This window comes from Theropithecus gelada, chromosome 4 (assembly GCF_003255815.1).
Source record: "Theropithecus gelada isolate Dixy chromosome 4, Tgel_1.0, whole genome shotgun sequence".
Classification (NCBI taxonomy): Eukaryota; Metazoa; Chordata; class Mammalia; order Primates; family Cercopithecidae; genus Theropithecus; species Theropithecus gelada.
The window spans coordinates 155,142,860-155,163,209 of record NC_037671.1 but is presented as its reverse complement, the minus strand read 5'-3'; the positions used below and the strand labels follow the sequence as shown (position 1 = coordinate 155,163,209).

Genomic DNA, 20,350 nt, shown 5'->3' with positions numbered 1-20,350 from the left:
TCCAAATTAGAGGCATTAACTGATATCATTCTCCCTTGTGGAAATTTGATATTTAGTAGCCCCATTGAAGGCTGTTACTTTGCAAATGGTAAGTTAGTGGAACTTTCCTATAAATTGGGGCTTTTTTTGTTACCTTTTCTAGGACTTCTAGATTGGTCTCTTTGGGTCCTTTTAGCCTTGTTGATCCTAAGGAAGCAACAGATATAAGTAAATCACAAGGAAGGGTATGTTAGCGGGGGTTAAGAAGAAGTACACCGCAGAGAGAAGACAGGTAAAGGAAGCTAACGCTGGATTCCTTGAGGAAATGACTGTCTGGTCCAATATCGAATCCTTCCCCATGCCTTCAGCTTTGCCTGGCACAGAACAGTTTGTTGAATTGTTGAGTTGAAACGGGAGAGACAGAATTGGTCAGCAAAGCCTCCACAGCTTTCTAGCTTAACCATGCTTTTCTATCATCTACGTTGATTCCAACTCCACTGTTTTAGAACTGCAGGCAGAATGGAAATCCACAGAGAAATCTCTCCAGCATCAGCAGATCTGCCAAATGCAGTGATGTTTCAGGAGTGGCCTCAGAGGAGGCGACGGTCCTTCAAACCTGGTGGTATAATTGCCGCCAAAGGCCCAGAAATGAGACAACATTTTCCAACCTAAATCTTTGAAGCAAGGTTGTCAGAATGTTCTGTAGTAATCCCTGGGACTAAGCCAGCATGGATTAGGGAAACGTGATCGGGCACCATTCACAGGCTTGACCAATGGGGGAATGGCAGATGAAAAGCAGAATGTTCTGAGTCATAGACCAAAGTCTAACTAGGTCATTGTGGCTATAGGGTAGGTTTTCTCAACCTCAGCACCACTGACATTTTTGATCAGATAATTCTTTATTGTGGGTGATTATAGTACTGTGCATTGTTGCATGGCTACCAGCTTCCTTGGCCTCTCCCCACTAGATGCCAGCAGCATCCTCCTCCCCTTAAGTTGTGACAACCAAAACTATCTCCAAACATTGCCACATGTTCCCTGGTAGCAAATTCATCCCCAGTTGAGAACTATGGCTATAGAGAATGAGTCTACAATAGTTTTTCTCAAAATACCATTCTCAAATCACCTGCCAGAGAAACACGTAGCATACTCATTAAAATGCAGAGTTCTAGGGCCCATCCCAGAATCACTGGGATCCCAGCATTTGTATTTTTGATGAGCGTCTGAAGAAATTCTTATATATATGAAGTTTGCAACCCATAGTCTTCACTACTATTTGAAGCAGGGATCTTTGGTTTTGATAGTCCAATAATATATGTTCATCACATCTGCAAGGAAAATTCTATTTTAGTGAATTTCCTTTAAATGTAGGATTTTGTTTAAGAAATCTATTTCTGTGTCCTGTGTCCTGAAAGACACGGCTTGTTGATTCATAAGTAACCCTTGCACAGCTGCTTAATATAGTATTTTCCAAAATAAAGTGTGGCCATCTATGTGGCACTGACATTCCTTCCTGCAACAATGAACGCCCCTTCTACTGTAGGTGGCCAGCACAGCTTGCAAGTCTTACCATTGGATGTTCACAGAAATTTGGGCAAGGAAAGCCATCATTATACAAACATTAACTGGTAGACAAAACTCTTTACAACTTAGTATCACTTAGTTTTAAGGTTAGTCCTAGCATAGTGCGTGGAAGAATCGTAAATAGACATTTAAATTTAGATGAGGGATGAGATGGTTTTTGAGTTTTGAATATAAAGTAAGTTATTTTTAACTAGCCAACCTCAAGATATTTCTGTGGAGGCAACTTCAGTCTTAACATTATTTGATAAATGGAGTGTATGATTTGTGGGTACTATGTGCTTGATTAATTTGGGGAAGGGGTTTAGATGTTATTGGACTGCTGGGTGGTGGTGGTTATAGGGAATGTAGTACATAGGCATCGGAACCCTAGGAATTAGAGAGTTAAAGTTGTCCAATAAGAAGCAGAAGAACTGAAAGAAGAACAAAAAGACTTTAAAAATTAGCAGAGCCTGCCTTAACATTTTTCTTAAGGCTGACTCAATGACCACAACTAACACTGCTAACACGTTTCCTATGTGTATACTGGGCATTATCTCATTTAATCCTCTCAACAGCACCAGGAGGAAGGCACTCTTATTATTTGCCACTGCAGTTAGGAAAACTCAAGTTTAGAAGCAAAGCTATGATCTGAATGTAGGTCTCTCTTTCTAACCCATGTTCCTAACCACACCACTATGGGCTGCCTACATTCCAAATAATTCAACTTGCAAAACCTCCTCTAGGGGACAAAGGTTCACACAGGCTTCCATGAATGTAGCTGTTAATCTGTTATATGAAAATGGCTTTTGATACAGTTCACAATTTGAGCTCCTACTATATCAGCCTCATTATCTGCCTACCATGATCTTGAAGAAGTGGAGCAATCCTGAGCGAAGCAGGGACTGAGAAGAAGGAGTTCCTCAAGACTGGGTGAAGACTGTGGCTGGAGTCACAGGGCCCATGCTTCAGGAGTCCAGCAGGAGGAGAGCAAGGGTCTGGCGCCACAGGGACTGGGGAAGGAGGGGGCAGTTATCCCATCTGGTGCAAATATAGGCTGGAGCCCTTTCACCAGTTTATAGCAACCTAATTTCTTTCTCTACACTCTGCCTCCTGCAGCATACTCCCCTTCCTGTCTTCCTCTCTCCCTCTAAGACATTCTCTTTCATCTGAATTCATTCACTTAAAAGGGACAGCCGGGCACAGTGACTCATGCCTGTAATCCCAGCACTTTGGGAAGCCGAGGTGGGTGGATCAACTGAGGTCAGGAGTTTGAGACCAGCCTGACCAACATGGTGAAACCCCATCTCTACTAAAAATACAAAAATTAGCCAGGTGTGGTGGCAGGCACCTGTAGTCCCAGCTACTCGCGAGGCTGAGACAGGAGAATTGCTTGAACCCAGGCGATGGAGGTTGCAGTGAGTCAAGATCATGCCAATGCACGCCAGCCTGGGTGACAGAGCCAGATCCCATCTCATAATAATAATAATAATAATGACAAGAGGAAGACCATTCAAAGTAATTCTTCCTGCTCTGCATCCCCTCATGGAAGGCCAAGGTTCTAGAGCCCTGAGGGACCCTAGGGGAATCCATCATTCACTATAAAAGAGAGAATTGGTCAGGCCTGCAAGGAAGGTGGCTATCAGAGCTGAGTGTCTTCAGAAAAGAGACAGCAAGCTTGCTTTGTTTAAAGGAGGAGGGAGAAAGAGAAAGGGAGGGAGAGAGAGAGAAAGAAAGAAGACATTGTATTCTGATCAGATAATATAATTTTAATATCCAATTAAGTATATTAGTATTAGAATTGACTTGTGTTGGTTTAGTCGGTGCTGTCATGACTTTTTTCATCGTTGGATCTTTCACTTCTTTTGGTTTTGCTCACCCTGCTCACCTGGTCTGGAAAACACAATGTCTCCCAAGACAGGGACATAAAGTCACGGCAATGTGACTTTTTTTTTTTTTTTTTTTTTTTTGAGATGTAGTCTTGCTCTGTCACCCAGACTGGAGTGTAGTGACATGATCTCAGCTCACTGCAACCTCCGCCTCCTGGGTTCAAGCGATTCTCCTGCCTCAGCCCCCCAAGTAGCTGGGATTACAAGCGCCTGCCACCATGCCTGGCTAATTTTTTGTATTTTTAGTGGAGATAGGATTTCACCATGTTGGCCAGGCTGGTCTCAAACTCCTGACCTCAAGTGATCCATCCTCCTCGGCTTCCCGAAGTGCCGGGATTACAGGTGTGAGCCACCGTGCCCAGCCGGAAACGTGACTTTTACAATTGCCAGTACACTATTACAGGGTATCCTGCTTGTGGTCTCCAAAATTCAAGTTCTCCAAGTCACTTAGAAAGTGTCAGAACATAAAATCAAGCTATCACTGGCCTTCAAAATGTATCGTGCACCTACTGCAGCACACTTACCCCACGAGGGACAGTGCTTGGCCTAAGGCTTGGCTGCTGGTAGAGCTGTCAGAGGACAGGGTCCTGTGGCTGCTTCTCCTTTCTTTCTTTCTGACAACATCATCCTGTAAGACACCTGCAAATCCACAATGCTGCAATTCAGGGCTTTTCATGTAGTTGCTTCAAGATGCCTTGCTGTTTCAGGTTAATGTACTTGGGGTAGAATTTTTGGCTCTGAGTGAGCCACTTTAGCATCCGTACTGGGGCGGGGGTGAGTCTGCAGGGAAGCTTTCATTCCCAGGCCATCCTATCTGTACTTTGTAAGCACTCCACTTCAACAACTGTGAAGTGTTTTGTGGTGACTGTCCCTACATTAGGGGCAGAGAAATATCCACCACACAACAAGAAAAATTCTCAAAGTTGAAGGGAAATAAAGAAAGCCGACTGCCCTTTGTTTCTACCTGTGAAAGGAATATAAATCTTGGGACCTCAAAATCACTAAGCCAAGGAAAAGTCAAGCTGGGAACTCTGTCAGGCAAACTTGCCTCCTCTTTTATGACTAAATAAGATAGCTATAAAGACTAAGAAAGCTACATGCCTCCCTCACAATTTGCCCACAAGGAAATTGCTTGTGAGCCTCAAAATATTTACCCTAAAACAGTTCTGTTGAATTTCACCCTGGCGATGCAAACGGATAGCTTACCATCGCAGGTGAGGGACAGAAAGTCATCGTGGCTCTTCTGACCTGAGACAAATGGATATCTGATTGCTTCCATTATTTACGCAAAAAATGCAGGTTTACTGAGCCCAACTAAATTGTGTATTTAGTGTAAGGCTGATCAAGGACTCAAAAGAGTGCAATCTTTTGTCTCTTTATCTACCTATGAACTGGAGGCACCCACCCCCACCCCTTCATCTTACACATATTTATTGATGTCTCATGTCTCCCTGAAATGTCTAAAAGCTAGCTGTACCCAGACCACCTTGGGCACATATCATCAGGACCCCCTGAGGCCGTGTCAGTGGGGCATCTTTAACCTTGACAAAATAAACTTTGTAAATTGATTGAGACCTTCTCAGATATTTTGGATTCACACACCCCAAAGGACTCATTTTCTGGGGGGAAAAAAAGACAAAATTGAAAGCTGTATCAGGAAATCCATATTTCCATTCACCAAGTAGAGAGCAGACACCACCAGGAACCCAGATTCTGTATCACATCATGTTGCCTATTTTAAAGGCTTCCCGTGGGAGTGTCCACTCTCTGAATAGCCACCTCAAAGATAAAGTGCTCCCTTTAAGAGAACAAAGCTAATTATATTTATGTCTTATTCAAGTCATTTCTTTTATCGTGATGACAGTGGACTTTGAAATCTGCCTAAGATTCTATGGGGATTTTCCTAGACAGGAGCATAAAAACATGACAGAGAAGCAGACCTAATTTCTGTGTCCAAACGCTGCCCCTAACTCCCTTTGTGTTGGAAGCATTAAAAGAAATAAATAGGAGAACTTAATCGTAGCGTTTCAACTTTTGGGGGAAGTAGCAGGGACTCAGGATGGGATTCATTCTATTTGGGCATGTTTTCATGTCTGGAGATACTCACTGTCTCTGAATTAAGGAGTGTAATAGAAAAAATCCAAAAGTCTGGATATGTGGAAACTGAGAGATTCCTTTGTTTGAAGCTGTGCCCTTTGCTAAGTTTTTCTTCCATCTTCTTACAGTGTATCCTCTGGGCACCTGGTAGGTAAAGACTCTTGTTTGCTCAGCCTCCCTGAACCTCTTATCCTCTACAACCACAAGCGCCAGATATGAACACTTAGAAATTTGGTGAAGGTGGGGTAGGATGGGGACTCTCATTAGAGGGACAGGCTAGAGGTCCCAGTGCCCACAGCTGTGTAACCCTAGAAAGTGGTCATTCTGGCATTGGTGACTTTACCCAGTGTTCTTATGCTTCCCCCTTTTTATCCCTACTCAAACCTTTCCCTGCTCTTTTACCCAGGATTAGAAGAATAGGTTTCGAACAGGGCCATGTGTCATTCTGTGGTACCATTCTCATCTTTGGCAAGAGAAAAAGACAGGGCTAATTTTGAGCATAGGCAGAATGAAAGATGCCTACATGCCACGATTTTTTTTTTTTTGAAAGCCAGAAGAGCTGGCACATTAAGGTTTATCAGTCCAAGGGGTTTAGCAGGTATCTTAAAAGACATGCAGGATGAAAGGAACTTGAAGCATAGTGACAGGAATAGAAACAGTGTTCATTCAAGGGGACAAGAATCCAGAATTTTGCCCTAAGCCATCTTTCAAAAACAGCTTTCTGTCACCTTTGTGTCCACCTAAGTGTAAGGCAACCTGCTCTATTTCTTTGATCCAGACACTCTTTCTAGGAAAATCTTGATAGCTAGTATAATTTGATTATTTCTGATGAAGACAGGAAAGATCAGTGACTTTTCCTCATTTATGATTCACTCTTGAATTTTATTCATTGTAATAAAATTCAGAAATTGTAGCTTAATGTCAGTTGGGTTTGACTGATATCTTTGATTGGAAGAATATATAAAGCTCAACTTAACATATATTTTCTTTTTCTTGTAGGAGTAATACCTAGAACTGCTCAGTCTATTTCCATATGAATGTGATAGTGATGCATTATGTATGTTTAAAGTTGTTATTATGAAAATTTGGATGCAAATACCAAGAGCTTCTTTAGTCAGTGGAAATCCTTTGGACTCAAAGCCTGGTAACCTGAAATCAAGCAACAGGGTTGGCTCAGAACACTTTTGTAATGCAATTGTCTGAATATAGGTTAGTAATAACACCTGGATGTGGCGAGATGGTTTTCTAAGATCAGGGATGTGAGAAATTTGTGATTGAGACTAAACATTTCAGCATTACTCTGTCATCCCAACCATCAGAGACCAGACAGTGCTATAGTGGAAAAATAAATATAGTTGCCACGGAAACTGAGATCACCTTGGAGATGATTAATACCGGTAGGGCTAACAGTGGAGGTTGCAATCACATCATTTCCGGCCGAATTAATCATGACCAAATGAAGAACAGCAAACATTTTTATAAGGTCGTAAGAGCCAAAGTCTCTTTTTCAGATCATGTAAGAATTAATACCAAGATTTGTTCTCTGAGTGAAAAAAGTATCCTACTAAACGGATAGGTTTTCAACTGCCAAACAACTTTTTACCAGATCAGTTTTAGGGGTCTTGAACGTCTTTTTCAGGGTGCAGTAGAGAAGGTTTGATAATGAAAATCCGCTTTGTAAACTTACAGGCACTTTCCCCTTTCCTTCTCTGTTGTCTTTTCTTTTGTTCTTTTGAGAATCTTGTGACTCTAGATCACAGTCTTTAAAGTTTTAAATGTTTGTGGCTTTTACAGAGGTTGCCTTGCTTCAGAGACCTTTGCCAAACCATCAAATACATGATGCTATTATCAAAAAAGTTTATTATTGGACAGGAAGAAATTGTTACTGCTTAAACAAAAGAGTTCTTAATGGAATGGAGAGACAATATAAAAAATATTTGTTATCTGGTGTGGCTGGGTAGAGATTAGGCTGTCTTGGTTTTAAAAGACAATAAAATCATTAACAAGGATAATCTTCCAATCATATACTTCTCTTAGAAATCTCAATATCAGAGGGAGAAATAATGATAAAAATAGTTATGCTTTTAAGGTAAAGAGGGTTACGTTATGAAAATATTATTAAAAATTGAATAATGTCAAAGATGATTATTTTGATGCCTGTAATGTACTTAGCAATACTTCTTCCTGGACAAAGTAATGCTATTACAGGTATATTAGTAATGATGAGTAACTTGGCTGTTGTCACAGAAAATCATGGAAATCTTGGAGGCTTAATTCGATGAAGAGTATTTCTCAAATCCAACAATACCCAATTTACTATTCATCTTGATATCACAGAAAGAGACCATGGATATCATATGCTTCCTAAGGAGATCCAATAAGAAGTACACAATACCATATATTCTTGCCAAAAAACCTACCTGCTCAAATGACCCATATGCAGAATATGGGGACAGAGAAACTTGGTCAAACAAGGGTTAAATTAGCTAAATCCAGAAAATGGAAAATGACTCAGGACAAATTGGCCTGGTTTCTTTAACAAAGAAAATTAAAGACGAGGAAAAAACTAAGATATAACTTCAAGAGATATAGTTAACCAACTATGATGTGTGTGGACCTTATTTGCATCCTGATAAAAAGAAACCAACAGAAATAGAATTATAAAACTACTGGGGAAATTTTAATACCAAGTGTTTGATAATAAAAAATAATGTTAATTTTTTTTGTGTGGGACAATAGTACTGTGACTCAATTACAATGAGAGGAGACTCCTTTGGGGATACTGAGATATTTACAGATGAAATAGAATATCTTGGATTAGTTCCAAAATAATTCAGTGTATAGTGGGGTGAGACCTCCACTTAAAAAAAAAGAATCTCAGTGAAGACTTTGCTAATAGTAGAATATAATAATATTAGAAATAGTACTGAAGACAAGAATTGGTGCTTTCAAAGATCTGGCAAGTATAAGAGATTTTGTGTATGCTTGCAAAGCATAAGTTACTAAAGAACAAGTAACATAAAGTTACTGAAGAACAAATATATTCATTTCATGGTTAGAGATAAAAGTCTCCAAATCAAAATGGAAGCAATTCATTAACAAGCATCAATGGTCATTTTAGATCTTTTTCTCTTGGGAGCTTAGGTGATGAAGAATGTTGCTCTCATGACAGAGATAGGAAGGGGAGAGTAGTGAAGGCTGTAGAGCAAACACACATATAGTAAAAATTCCCCTAGGGCCTCCTCCAGGCTGGGTCAAGTACACCTCCTGGCCTGGGTGCTTTTTCAAAGTGTAGCTAAGAATATATGCTACCTTGCTTCTCAAGTTATGAGAAGATTGTTTTAGCCGAAGGGACTTTTTCTTTCTTTTCTTTTCTTTTTTTTTTTTTTCAAATAATGATTTTAGTTCTCAGAAGATCTTTCACTGAGAAGGCAAAAACTCCAGAAAATACTCAAAGCCATTCATTTACAGGTGACATGACTTAATAATTGTTGAGTTTCTGGATCATCTCAGAAACAGTCTTTTCAAAATTGTTTGCCTCTGGTCTTCCTGGCCTTATCCAGCCTCTTTATTCTGAATTCTTTGTTTCCTTTTCCTCATCCCTCATGCTGTCAGCAGGGGGTTCTCTGCATCCATGAGGCCAGCACAAGCCCCAAGGCAGGAGGATAATCCAGGGCAGAGGGAGTGGTTAGTGTCCAGGGTGGGGAGTGAGCTAAAGGTCATAGCACGTGGCCATATCCTTGTACTAGTAGATGATTTGGTTATTTAAGTCTTGTAAGCTCCTTGAAGGATGGGGTAATGTCTTATTTGGCTTTGTTTTCACAACATCTTACACAATGCCTAATGTATAATGGGTTCTCAAAAAGTGATTGTGACAGTGTCTATCTGAGGGTGGGATCGTGGGGGACATTTCATTTTCTAAGTCATACAGTTGCATTTTATTTGAATGTGTTTTAATATAGTGACCACACATTATTTCCATAACCAGAGAAATTATGCAAACAATTTTAAGTATATGGATAATAATTAAAGTTTTTAAAGCAAAGGTGAATAGCTTGCTGTGTCAAATCAAGAGGAAAAACCTGCACATTGTTGAGAGACTAAATAGGTAGGAAACAGTTAATGGAAAGATTGGGTGTGGGGCATGAAATAAAATCTAGTCAATGATGATGCAAAGGGTTTTGAGCTAAACGATTTGAATGATGGAATGATGTCATGAGCTAAACAATTTGAATGATGGGATGATGTCATCACTGAGAAGAGAAAAACTATAAAATGGACTAAATTTAGAAGGAAAAGTAGAGAGTCCAGTTTTTGCTATGATAAATTTCATTTGTCTATCAGACATCCAAGTAGAAAAAACAAGAGACTGACATAAAGGAGAGTTTGGCAGTTGTGGGCATTAAATATTTTTTAAAGCCGTTAGATCAGCAATGAATTAGGGTAGATTCAGAAAAGAAACAAAGACTGAGCTCTAGAGCACTCCAATGTTAAGTGCTGGTGGAGACAGGGAAAAAACAGCCATGGAGACTGGGAAGAAGGGATTAGCAAAGTAGGAAAATCTGGGAGGGTGTGGCGTCCTGGAAATCAAGATTGAGAGAGAACACAAAGAAAGGTAGCTAGTTTACTGAGATGACTGAGAATCTGAGAATCGAAAATGTTCCCATTTTTCTTGCTACTACTTTGATCCGTGTCCCAACTACACTTTATTTTTCTCTTTCCTTCCAGTATTTTCCAAACCACTCTTCAGATCATGACCAAATTTATATTCTTGAGAACCTCTCCTAATATATTTCTCTCATGCTTAGAAAGTCTTACCAGTACCACAAAACCTAGTTACTTGGCCTGGCTTTTAAATTTTTCACTAATCTGAACTCCAAGTACCTTTTCAAACTTATCTTCTTTTCCTCTCCAATTTAAAGTCAATATTCCAGGCAGGCCATGTGTCCTGCAAAAGGCTTTACTTCTTCCCAATGCTAGGCCTTAACCTTGCCTGCTATTACCCTCTGTAAGATTGTCCTTGAAATGCTTCCTTCGTTCATACAAATCCTCAAGGTCTACCTCAAGTTGCTCCATCCAGAGAGCATCGCTTTCTTTTTAATATTCCTTCAGGATGTCAAGGATAGTACAGGTCTTATAGTTGGTTCCCATTGCCATACATAGAAGTCACGTGAGTGTGCATAAGGCCCTTGAAAGTCTTAAAAAATCTGTTCTGTACCTCTTTAATAAAATTAATAATGTCAAAATATAGTTTCTACTCTATTTGAAAGAGGGGATATTTGCATCTAAAATTGATTTTCCTACTCTTCTGGTATCTGCTGTTACCAGAACGTGTAAATGTGTAAAATTTCATTAAGAGTAGGTTTCTATTTTCAGGTTTACATCTAGGAAATGAAGCTAATTTGCATGCACAGGTAATGTTGGAATTCCTGGGAGACTAGAGAATGGGAAAAATGTGCTATACCAATGACAGGACCTTGGAAAATGAAACGTAATCTGTAATTCTCATGAAACTAACTGAAAATGACCCTTTTGACTTATAAAATCATGAAATTGAAATATTATGTATACCTGAGTAATTGTTTCATTGATAAAATGGAGATAGTTCCTTTATTTCAAATAGGGGTTGGGCCTTAAGGTTAAATTGCAAATATATGGGACAAAAAGATAATACAAAGTTAATGTGTCAAAAAGGCCTTTGGCCAGTTTTACAAGTATTGAATTCCTTTCGCATTTCAGAATTAGCTTTTATATTTTCTACAAATTTGAAAAGATATACCCATCCACTGAAATTACTTTCCTTATTCATTCTAGGTTCAAATGAACCAGAGTACTATTGTATTCATGCCTCCTCTAACTCCCTGCAATTGGTTTATAACACAGTCACCGCCTTCTATCACCGTAAAACATAAAATTTTATAACCAGTCACATATGTTTTCTGTTTCCTGACATAGAGTCTTTGGCAAACTGACCCCTAAGTATAGGACAATGAAACTGATTATTCCTTGTATTTTCCATAGTGAACTAAAAAGTAAATTAGTTCCACAAACATTCATTGGGAACCCAATATGTAGCAGCACTGTGTAAGCCCCTGATATGTTAAAATTAATTTCAGAATTTTCTGGACTTTTTGATATACAAATAATTCAGGGACATATCTGGATTGACAGTAATCTTTGACCAATGAGCCAACTCTTGATTGACTATGGCAATAGAAGTGGGTGACTGAAAACAGCACCTATAAAAGATATACTTAGTTCTACTTCCTCAGCCCATTGGCTTTTCACATTTTCTCTCTTTTCTTCCATTGTAAGCCCATGGCCGGTGTCACCATTACCTTGTAAAATGGTCAACACTCAATTTTACCTCTCTTTTAACCTATCAACCAGAGAACACAGCCATAAAATTGAGTTAACAAAAGTAAGTAAATAAATAAAAAGTTGAAAGAGAAGGGCCTGAATGAATCACAGATTAAATACTAAGTATTTAAATATTTGAGAGCAGGCCATATTTTTAGAACTAGACCCTTTCGGTGGAATTTCATAAACATCCAATAATTTTGTGTCAGAATTTCTTAGTATATATCATTGCCAGAAGAAACCTGGGTAAGAAAAGACTGGCTTAATATTAAATGTACTTTGTAAGTTGCTAAACACCTTGGTAACCAATATAAAAGAGAATGTGGTATTCACATGCCAAAGAGAATATATTTCACTTACATTACTTCAGAAGAGAAATTTTCCTATCACTTAAAGTATAGTAAGCATGTTACAGAGTAAGGAATAATTATATCCTATATTCAGTTCGATCCAGATTCTAAATGTGCTTCATATTTTTTGCTCATATGTATTTTATTTGAACCTCTTCAGGTCTTGAAACAGTAATAGGCATTAATAACAAACTCATAAAATGCAAGAGTCTTTGAAAGATAATTCCTTAACTGTTCAACTAACTGGCTGGAAAGTTAATTTGACTTTTCAGGTTATTAACATTGTAAACGATAACACAAGGTAACACACTTGGAATTTGGAAATGCTTTAGGGAAAAATACATACCTAATGAACACAGAAAATATCTGAGTACAGAAAAAAGTGATTTTATTTTTTAAAATAATAATTTCTTAACAGCTTGGAGCTATTCATGACTCATTAGCTGATGACTTCAAATGAATGATTAATTCACTAACCCTTAGGGTGACTGACTCAAATGAGCTAGATAATAAGCACTGTTAATGCCTACTAAAATGTATTTTAAAATCAACTAAGAATATTTTCTCACTGCCTCAGTGATTAAAAATTATAAGCTTGGTTTTATTCCAAAATTTAGTGTAAATGGAATGGCTTTCCTATGCATGTGTTTTTAATAAGTAGGAAAACATATGGCATTCTCTCCTCCTCTCTTATCTCCCAAATACCACACTCCTTCCTTCCTTCCCCTTTGTCTTTTTGCCTTCCTTCTTGTACATGTGGTTTATTGAATATGGATGCAAACATCTTATTTTAGTTCCGTGTATCTTGCTGAAAGACAATATAATGATTTGGAAGGGCTTAATGGCATAATTTTCATAGCAGTGTTAGATAGTTAATACTTTAAAACGTGGAAAATCAAAGTTAAATACTAAAAGTTCCCATTCTAAGCTTGGTGCTGTCTGCAATATAGGTCCCAAGTATACCACCTTACCCCCAATCCAACAAGATGTGTTGGACATTTCAACACTATGCTTTCCTCCAGAAGTTATAGATGCTTCTCTCTTTACCAGCCGTGAGAAACCCAAAATCTAATCACCAGATTCTGCACATATGTGTTTTAAAAAACTTGATTTGATTCTAATTGATGCAAATACTAGGAATCAACAGTCCCGAATTCCGGTCTTGACTCTGCTAGCTTCGGTGTTGCCCTGGGTGTCGGCTCTCACGTCCTGTTTCTTCAAAATTCAAGGTGTTTATGTTTCTGTTAGCAAATTATTCCATCTTTTGTACTATAAATACTGTGGCCTTGTCTACATTACAAACAACTGAAATGTACATATATCTCTACACTTAATTTGTAGCATACACCTGCTCCTGGAGGACAGACTATATATTATTTGGTAATGAGAAAGAACTAAACAATTATTGTAAGTCTCAAACTTTTAAACTGTGAATTAATAAGGGAGAAGACCGAAATGAAAGTAATTTTTCTCTGTTATTTTTGTAATAAAGTAACCAACGAATCAACAAAGGATAAAGGATGGCAATAAGAAGGAAATAGCCCAAGCTGAAGATTCTGCCCAGTTTGCTGAAAACCACCTTGAATGTGAGAATAACAAGATACTGTGTGTAGAGGTTTCTTTCTTTCTTTCTTTCCTTTTTCTTTCTTTCTTTCTTTTTTTTTTCTTTCTTTCTCTTTCTTTTCTTTCTTTCTTTCTTTCCTTCCTTCCTTCCTTCCTTCCTTCCTTCCTTCCTTCCTTCCTTCCTTCCTTCCTTCCTTCCTCCTTCCTTCTTCCTTCCTTCCTTCCTTCCTTCCTTCCTTCCTTCCTTCCTTCCTTCCTTCCTTCCTTCCTTCCTTCCTTCTTTCTTTCTCTTTCTTTCTTTCTTTTTTTTTTTGAGACAGAGTCTCACTCCGTCACCCAGGCTGGAGTGTAGCGACATGATCTTGGCTCACTGCAACCTCCACCCCCTGAGTTCAAGCAAGCATGTCCGGCTAGTTTTTGTATTTTTAGTGTAGACGGGGTTTCACTATGTTGGCCAGGCTGGTCTTGAACTCCTGTCCTCAAGTGATCCTCCCGCCTTGGGTCCCAAAGTGCTGGGATTACAGGTGTGAGCCACTGTGCCTGACTGAGGTTTCTTATATCCTCTTTGTTACTTCCTTTGTCTTATCATACACTGACAGTAAGAGAGGAAATATAAACATAAATTAGTTTATGTAAAATGTACCTCAAGAAGAGGAATTGATCTGCTGATATATGAGGACAGATTTACTTCATTTTGTCACTTTAATGAGCCCTGTTCTTGGGCAGGTGTTATTTTAAAATTATTATCTGTTATGAACTGAAGTGTTCCCCCATCTCCAATTGCTATGTTGAACTAACCCCCAGTACTTAAGAATGTGACTGTATTCGGAGATAGGGCCTTTAATGAGGATATTAAGTTAAAATAAGGCTGTCATGATGGGCCCTAATGCAATCTTACTGGTATCCTAATACGAACAGGAAATTTGGATACACAGACACCAGAGATGCACAAAACCATGTGAGAACACATTGGCGAGCCAAGGAGAGGAGCCTCAAGAGAAATCAAACCAACCAGCACCTTATGCCTAGACTTGCAGTCTCCAGAACTACGAGAAATTTTATTGCTTAAGCCACCCAGTTTGTGATATTTTATTATACCAGCCATAGAAAACTAACCTGTTATCTTAAGACAGCATCCACTATTAAGTAAAAGGCACTTCAATGAAGTGGGCCTTTTTTCTCTTATGCCATCATCCTGGGAAAAACAGTATATACAGAGAAATCAATGAATTACTTCCATGTGAAAACACCTCACAAAGGACTTTAATCATCAAATGGGACATTAAAGACAAAGTCCTTCAATAATCCAACATCAAGGTTATACACATTAAAACCTTGATATAAGGTCTAAAACGGGATTACATATAGGATCAGGGAAGGGTGACAGAGTAATTTGCTGAAAGTAAGAGACAGGATAACCAAAGTACCACTTTCACAGTTCCTACTTAGAGAATAAGTGATTAAGATCTCTGAACAACCTGAACACCACAGTAGGTGGATCTATGTCAGTGGTAGGCCACCACTGTAATATTTAAAATGTTATAGGAAAATTATTGATAAACTGATGGGTCTTTTTCTTTTTTATGCTATATTTTACTTCTTTTAGTTATCTGTGGTGAATTTAAGAGCTAAATGTGGGGCCGGGCGCAGTGACTCATGCCTGCCTATAATCCCAGCACTTTGGGAGGCCAAGGCAGGTGGATCACCTGAGCTCAGGAGTTCGAGACCAGCCTGGTCAACACGGTGAAAGCACATCTCTACTAAAAATACAAAAAATTAGCTTGGCATGGTGGTGGGCTCCTGTAATCCCAGCTACGTGGGAGGCTGAGGCAGGAGAATTGTTTGAACCTGGGAAGAGGAGGTTGCAGTGAGCTCAGATTGCACCATTGTACTCCAGCCTGGGAGACAAGAGCAAAAATCTGTCTCAAAAATGAATGAATAAATAAATAAATGCTAAATTTGAACTGCTAAACAAGTAACTCAAAATTTGTCTTTAGTAAATTGTCTAAAGAGTAGTAAGAGCTACTATAGTAGCTCTTGATACAAACTGGTGCTAAATAACGTTTTTCTTTTTACTTATATTGCCATTGTTTCTTTGAAGATTATACAGATAGAAACATGTATTTTTAAGCCTGAAAGCTTCATAAACTGATAGATGCCGAGTCTTCTGGTTCCAACATCCATGCCTCCCACCGCTCTGCTCTTCTGCAAGTCCTACCCTCATCCTTTGAGAAGTAATCTGCTACAAAGAGACAGGGACAGGCAGTGGATCTTCATCGGAGGGCATCAAGAACCCTGGACCTTTAGAGTTAGAAAGAACTTGATAGTTTCTTTTCTTACTCATCTCACTTCACAGGTGAGGAATTCAAAGCCTTGACATTAAGAAAGTAATTGATATTGAGGGGTTAAGTGATTGACTCAAGGCTACATAGCCAGGGTGGCAATGTCATTAAGGGCATATTGCACATTCTCACCTACTTTAGACTAAGAACCCTTACTCACCGCTCCACACCCCATGTTACAGGCTGAATTGTGTCCCCCTGAAATTCATATGCTGAAGTCCCAAACCCCTGCCCCTCAGAATAACCATATTTGGAGATTTAAAGAGGCAATTAAGGTGATTAAGATTAAACAAAGCATCTAGAGTACAGTTCTAATCTAATATGGCAGGTGTATTTTAAAAATAATTTTCAATATTCTTAAAAGCCTAAAGGAAATACACAAAATATGGTCTAACTAGAATTCCAGGTTTCATTGCTTTTAGGTAGAATTGTATCAATGTGGTGACACCAGCTATCTCATATGAATCTGAAACCTTAATTAGTAATCTATGTCTCTGATTAACTGAAAATGAGAAAAATATTTATAATTTATCAAAGTTGATTTGCTTGATAAGTAAAAAACTCAGGCTTTTTGATGAAGAGAAGATTGAGCAGGAACCACTACTTTAAGCCCCCAATTCCTTTATTTGGATCAACTAAGACCCATGCTGTTTAATCCTCTTCAAATTTCTAGAGCTCTTTCAGGGATGAACTGAACAAATTATATGGCTTCAGTCATCTGTCACATCAGGGGTGTTGAGAGCCACTGTTTTCAAATCTGAGTGCCGCTGACATTTGCTAGATGCTGTATTTGGTTCTTTTCCTGAGAGTCAATGAAACTTTAAGTGAAAACAATCCCAAGATAACAAAACTTAAAAACAGTCTAATTATATACGTGGGTAGACCTAGCTCTTTAACCGAATAGAAGCAAAATTTAAAAGCCGAGATACTCAGTACATGTACTAGGGTATCAAGTGTCCTCAGTAGTGTGAAAAATAGTACTTTAAGCAGAAATGTACATTTTATTTAAAAAGCAATAGCAAAGGTGTGAAGAACACAAACTTCTATTAATAACAGAAGTTTATTAAATGCTTTATAGTAAAATATTGAGCCCACTCTATTACAATACACAGGCTTAATGTTCTAACAAATAAAACTGCCTCAATTGAGGGACGTTTGTGATGCAAATGCAAGGTGGAATTTTGGGGAGCAACACAAACAAATGTATCCTCCTTCTGCTCTTCCACAACTGCAATACTGATGTTCAGAAATGTTTAGGTATTGGGAGAAACCTTTAGAATTTCCTGAGTATTTTATTAAACAATTCTTACAAGTGTGTTACCTTAAAGGAAAACATGAAAATTTTCTGAGGAAAACATCCATTTTAATATTTATTATCTTCAGTAACTAAGAAACACAATCCTAAACAACATGTATTATACCATGAGAAAGTCTTTGGAGTTATCATAAGGCTTTCCAGCACAAGGTAAACTTCAAGGCAATTTATCAAGAACTAAATTTTTTTTGAACTACCAAGCTAGTGGCATGTGAAGGTAAAAAGAAATGTCAAGGTTAGCTGATTGTTTTCCAAATACCAGGATCTAAAGCATATTGGGGGAAAATAGAATGTGGAAGGTAACAGATGGCTAAAAAAAAGTACTGAGACTAGTTAGCATTAACTAGTATATAATGTATCTTCATTCATTAGTCAAATTGTCTTCATGTATATAATTATTTCAGGATAGCATTTCTACCAATTATATTGGTTCATTTATTTTATCAAGTCAGCTTGCAAATAAATTTTGATTCTGAATATCTAAAGTTATAGCTACTATATTGCATTTTGATGTTTATCCCTAAGTATATCTGGCACTGTCAGCCATGGCTCTTGAATATGTTGTTTCTTGATACAATATTACTAAAAACAGAAGTGATATTGAAAATAATATTACCTATCTAAAACTCAAGATTCACAATGAACTTAACCAATTAACATTATTGAGCTCACACTGAAACTAGATCTTCTTCATTTCAAATAATTTAACCAAATCCTACAAAGAACAGTTATTCAGAAAATCACATCCTAAGGTTTGCACTCATAGTCTTCTATAATATGTATTGAGTATTGGGACTGAATTTGTACTCCTGGTCCACGCTTTGGTACCCTCTGTTTTCCATACTGGACACTTCATTTTATGAATAGGGCAATCAAAGAACTTAAAAGTAAAGAAAATAAGCTTTAATTTGGATGCAACTGTTTTGCATTCATATTAATAAAAGAGATCATGCTTTCAAAGGAAGAGAAAAATAAAATCATATGTGATAACATAGAGTACTGCAGTCACAAGTAACCCAAACATACAACCATCTTCATTACAGAACTAAGCAGCCAATTCTAATACACTACAAACCATTTGATTAAAAAGGCTTATAGCCAGTGCTTTAAGAAGGAAACACCAGTGAAAATCATTTTAAAATATATACCCTTGTAAAATGATATATTCTTTTAACATTAAAACCTTGTTTCAGAAGTTCCCCGCTTTAGGTTGTTACTCAAAAACTCATCATGTTCAAAACTCAAATTATTGTGAGATCTTGAAATCATAAGAAGCTTCTCCTTATTGGTAAAGTCTTTTTTGATGGCAACTTGGGGCACAAGCAACCTATCCATCGGGTCCTCTTTGTTCTCTAGTTTCATATATCCCTTGCTGTTGTTCCGATCCAACCTAGGCCAACTTGGATGTTTCCGTTGTTCTGCCTGAACAGTCAGAGTGGAGGGACCCCGGTCTAAGTCTAAGGACTTTGAGTGTGATGAGAGCAAATGCAACGATGTATTGGACCCAAACTGTCTTCTGGCAGCCCCAGGAGACAAGAGCTGTCCAGTCCCAGGTCCGAGAGCCATGGATGACTTGTATTGACTCGACAAAGACTCCCCGATGGAATGATTCCTTGGTAGCACTGTGCTGACGGGCTGGAAGGATTCACTGGTGTCAGCCAAAGGAGCCACAAGGGAATCCATTGACAAATTCCTTGACCTGCTTTTGAGGTTGTCAGCATCTTCAGTGATGTTATCTATACTGGGTTCATCAATAACACAGTTATTAAGTTTGATCACAGGCAATGTAAAAGCACTGATGGACGATGACACAATTGACTTGGTTTCACATTTCTTAGAACCGCTGGTCTTATCATCAGTTGTCTTGGAAGAAGGTGGATAGAGGCCAAAGACAGACGCAGAGCTGTCAGAGAGCAAAGGGGGCATAAGATGCCCAGAACTCTTACTTTCATTTAGCATAAGTTCATCCTCCTCCACGGAGCTGTCCATTCGAAAACTGCTCCGAAAACCTGAAAAAGAGGCGATAGTATTTGCTGCCAATCTCGAGGCACAGGAGCTCCCATTCTGTTTTACTTCTGTTTCTCCCATCAAACCAGTGTACATGCCATTCATTTGCCTTTGCTCCTTGATTCTTAGCGTGTGAATGTCAATGACTGTGGAATAGATATCCCTCATGTGTATGATTTTGGTCTCTTTGTCACGGTTTTCATGAAGAATGGCATTAGCACAAATGAAAATGAAAATGCCAATCCCCATGGTGAATGGGCCAAGCATTTTCATCTTATCAGAATGCAAATGCTGCTCAAAGAAGCGAACCACCACACCGCCCTCATTCCGAATGACCTGAGTTTCATTTGTTGACAGTGTTGTTTCAGCATCAATAAAATGTTCTTTTTGGGGCCAATATCCAAGAACGGCCATGGCAATTCCTATAATGGAGATGAGCACTCCTAAAATAAGAAAAAAGCCAGATGGGGAATAAAGCCGGATTTTGCCACGAACAACCACAACATCTGCCCGGGGCCGGCGCCTGATGGGTTTCTTCTCTTGGGTAGCAGGAGACGGGCTGAGGTTGACATGCTGCTGTGATCTGGCAGAGTCTTGCCTTTTCAAGGCGGCCAGGCCAGTTATCACTCCACCAGTCGCTATCATAGCTTGGCCTTTTATTCTGAAGAAAAAAAAAAGGAAAAAGATGATCTAAATATGTTTCTGGGGTATGAGCATCAATTCAATTAAACAGCTGTTTACATAGAATTTTTGTTGCTGTTGCTGTTTCATGTGATTAAATGGGGCAGAATGTCTTTTTAGTTAACATAGTTTGGATACAAATTTTATTTATTGACTAATGTCAATTTCCAGAGATCTCCTTTTTGGCTAAGTAAACATTTCTATTAT

At 38.5% G+C, this 20,350-nt stretch overlaps 1 protein-coding gene across 6 annotated transcripts in view; it reads right to left on the bottom strand.

The window, feature by feature from the left end:
- Window positions 1-17,121: 17,121 nt before the first annotated feature.
- TMEM200A (transmembrane protein 200A) overlaps window positions 17,122-20,350 on the bottom strand; it is an 84,760-nt gene continuing 81,531 nt past the window's right edge. For all 6 annotated transcript variants that reach the window (XM_025384528.1, XM_025384530.1, XM_025384533.1 and 3 more), the window contains one exon: window positions 17,122-20,123. In XM_025384528.1, coding sequence (XP_025240313.1) covers window positions 18,632-20,107 — 1,476 coding nt within the window. In that variant the 5' untranslated portion in view covers window positions 20,108-20,123 and the 3' untranslated portion in view covers window positions 17,122-18,631. The remainder of the gene's footprint in view (window positions 20,124-20,350) is intronic.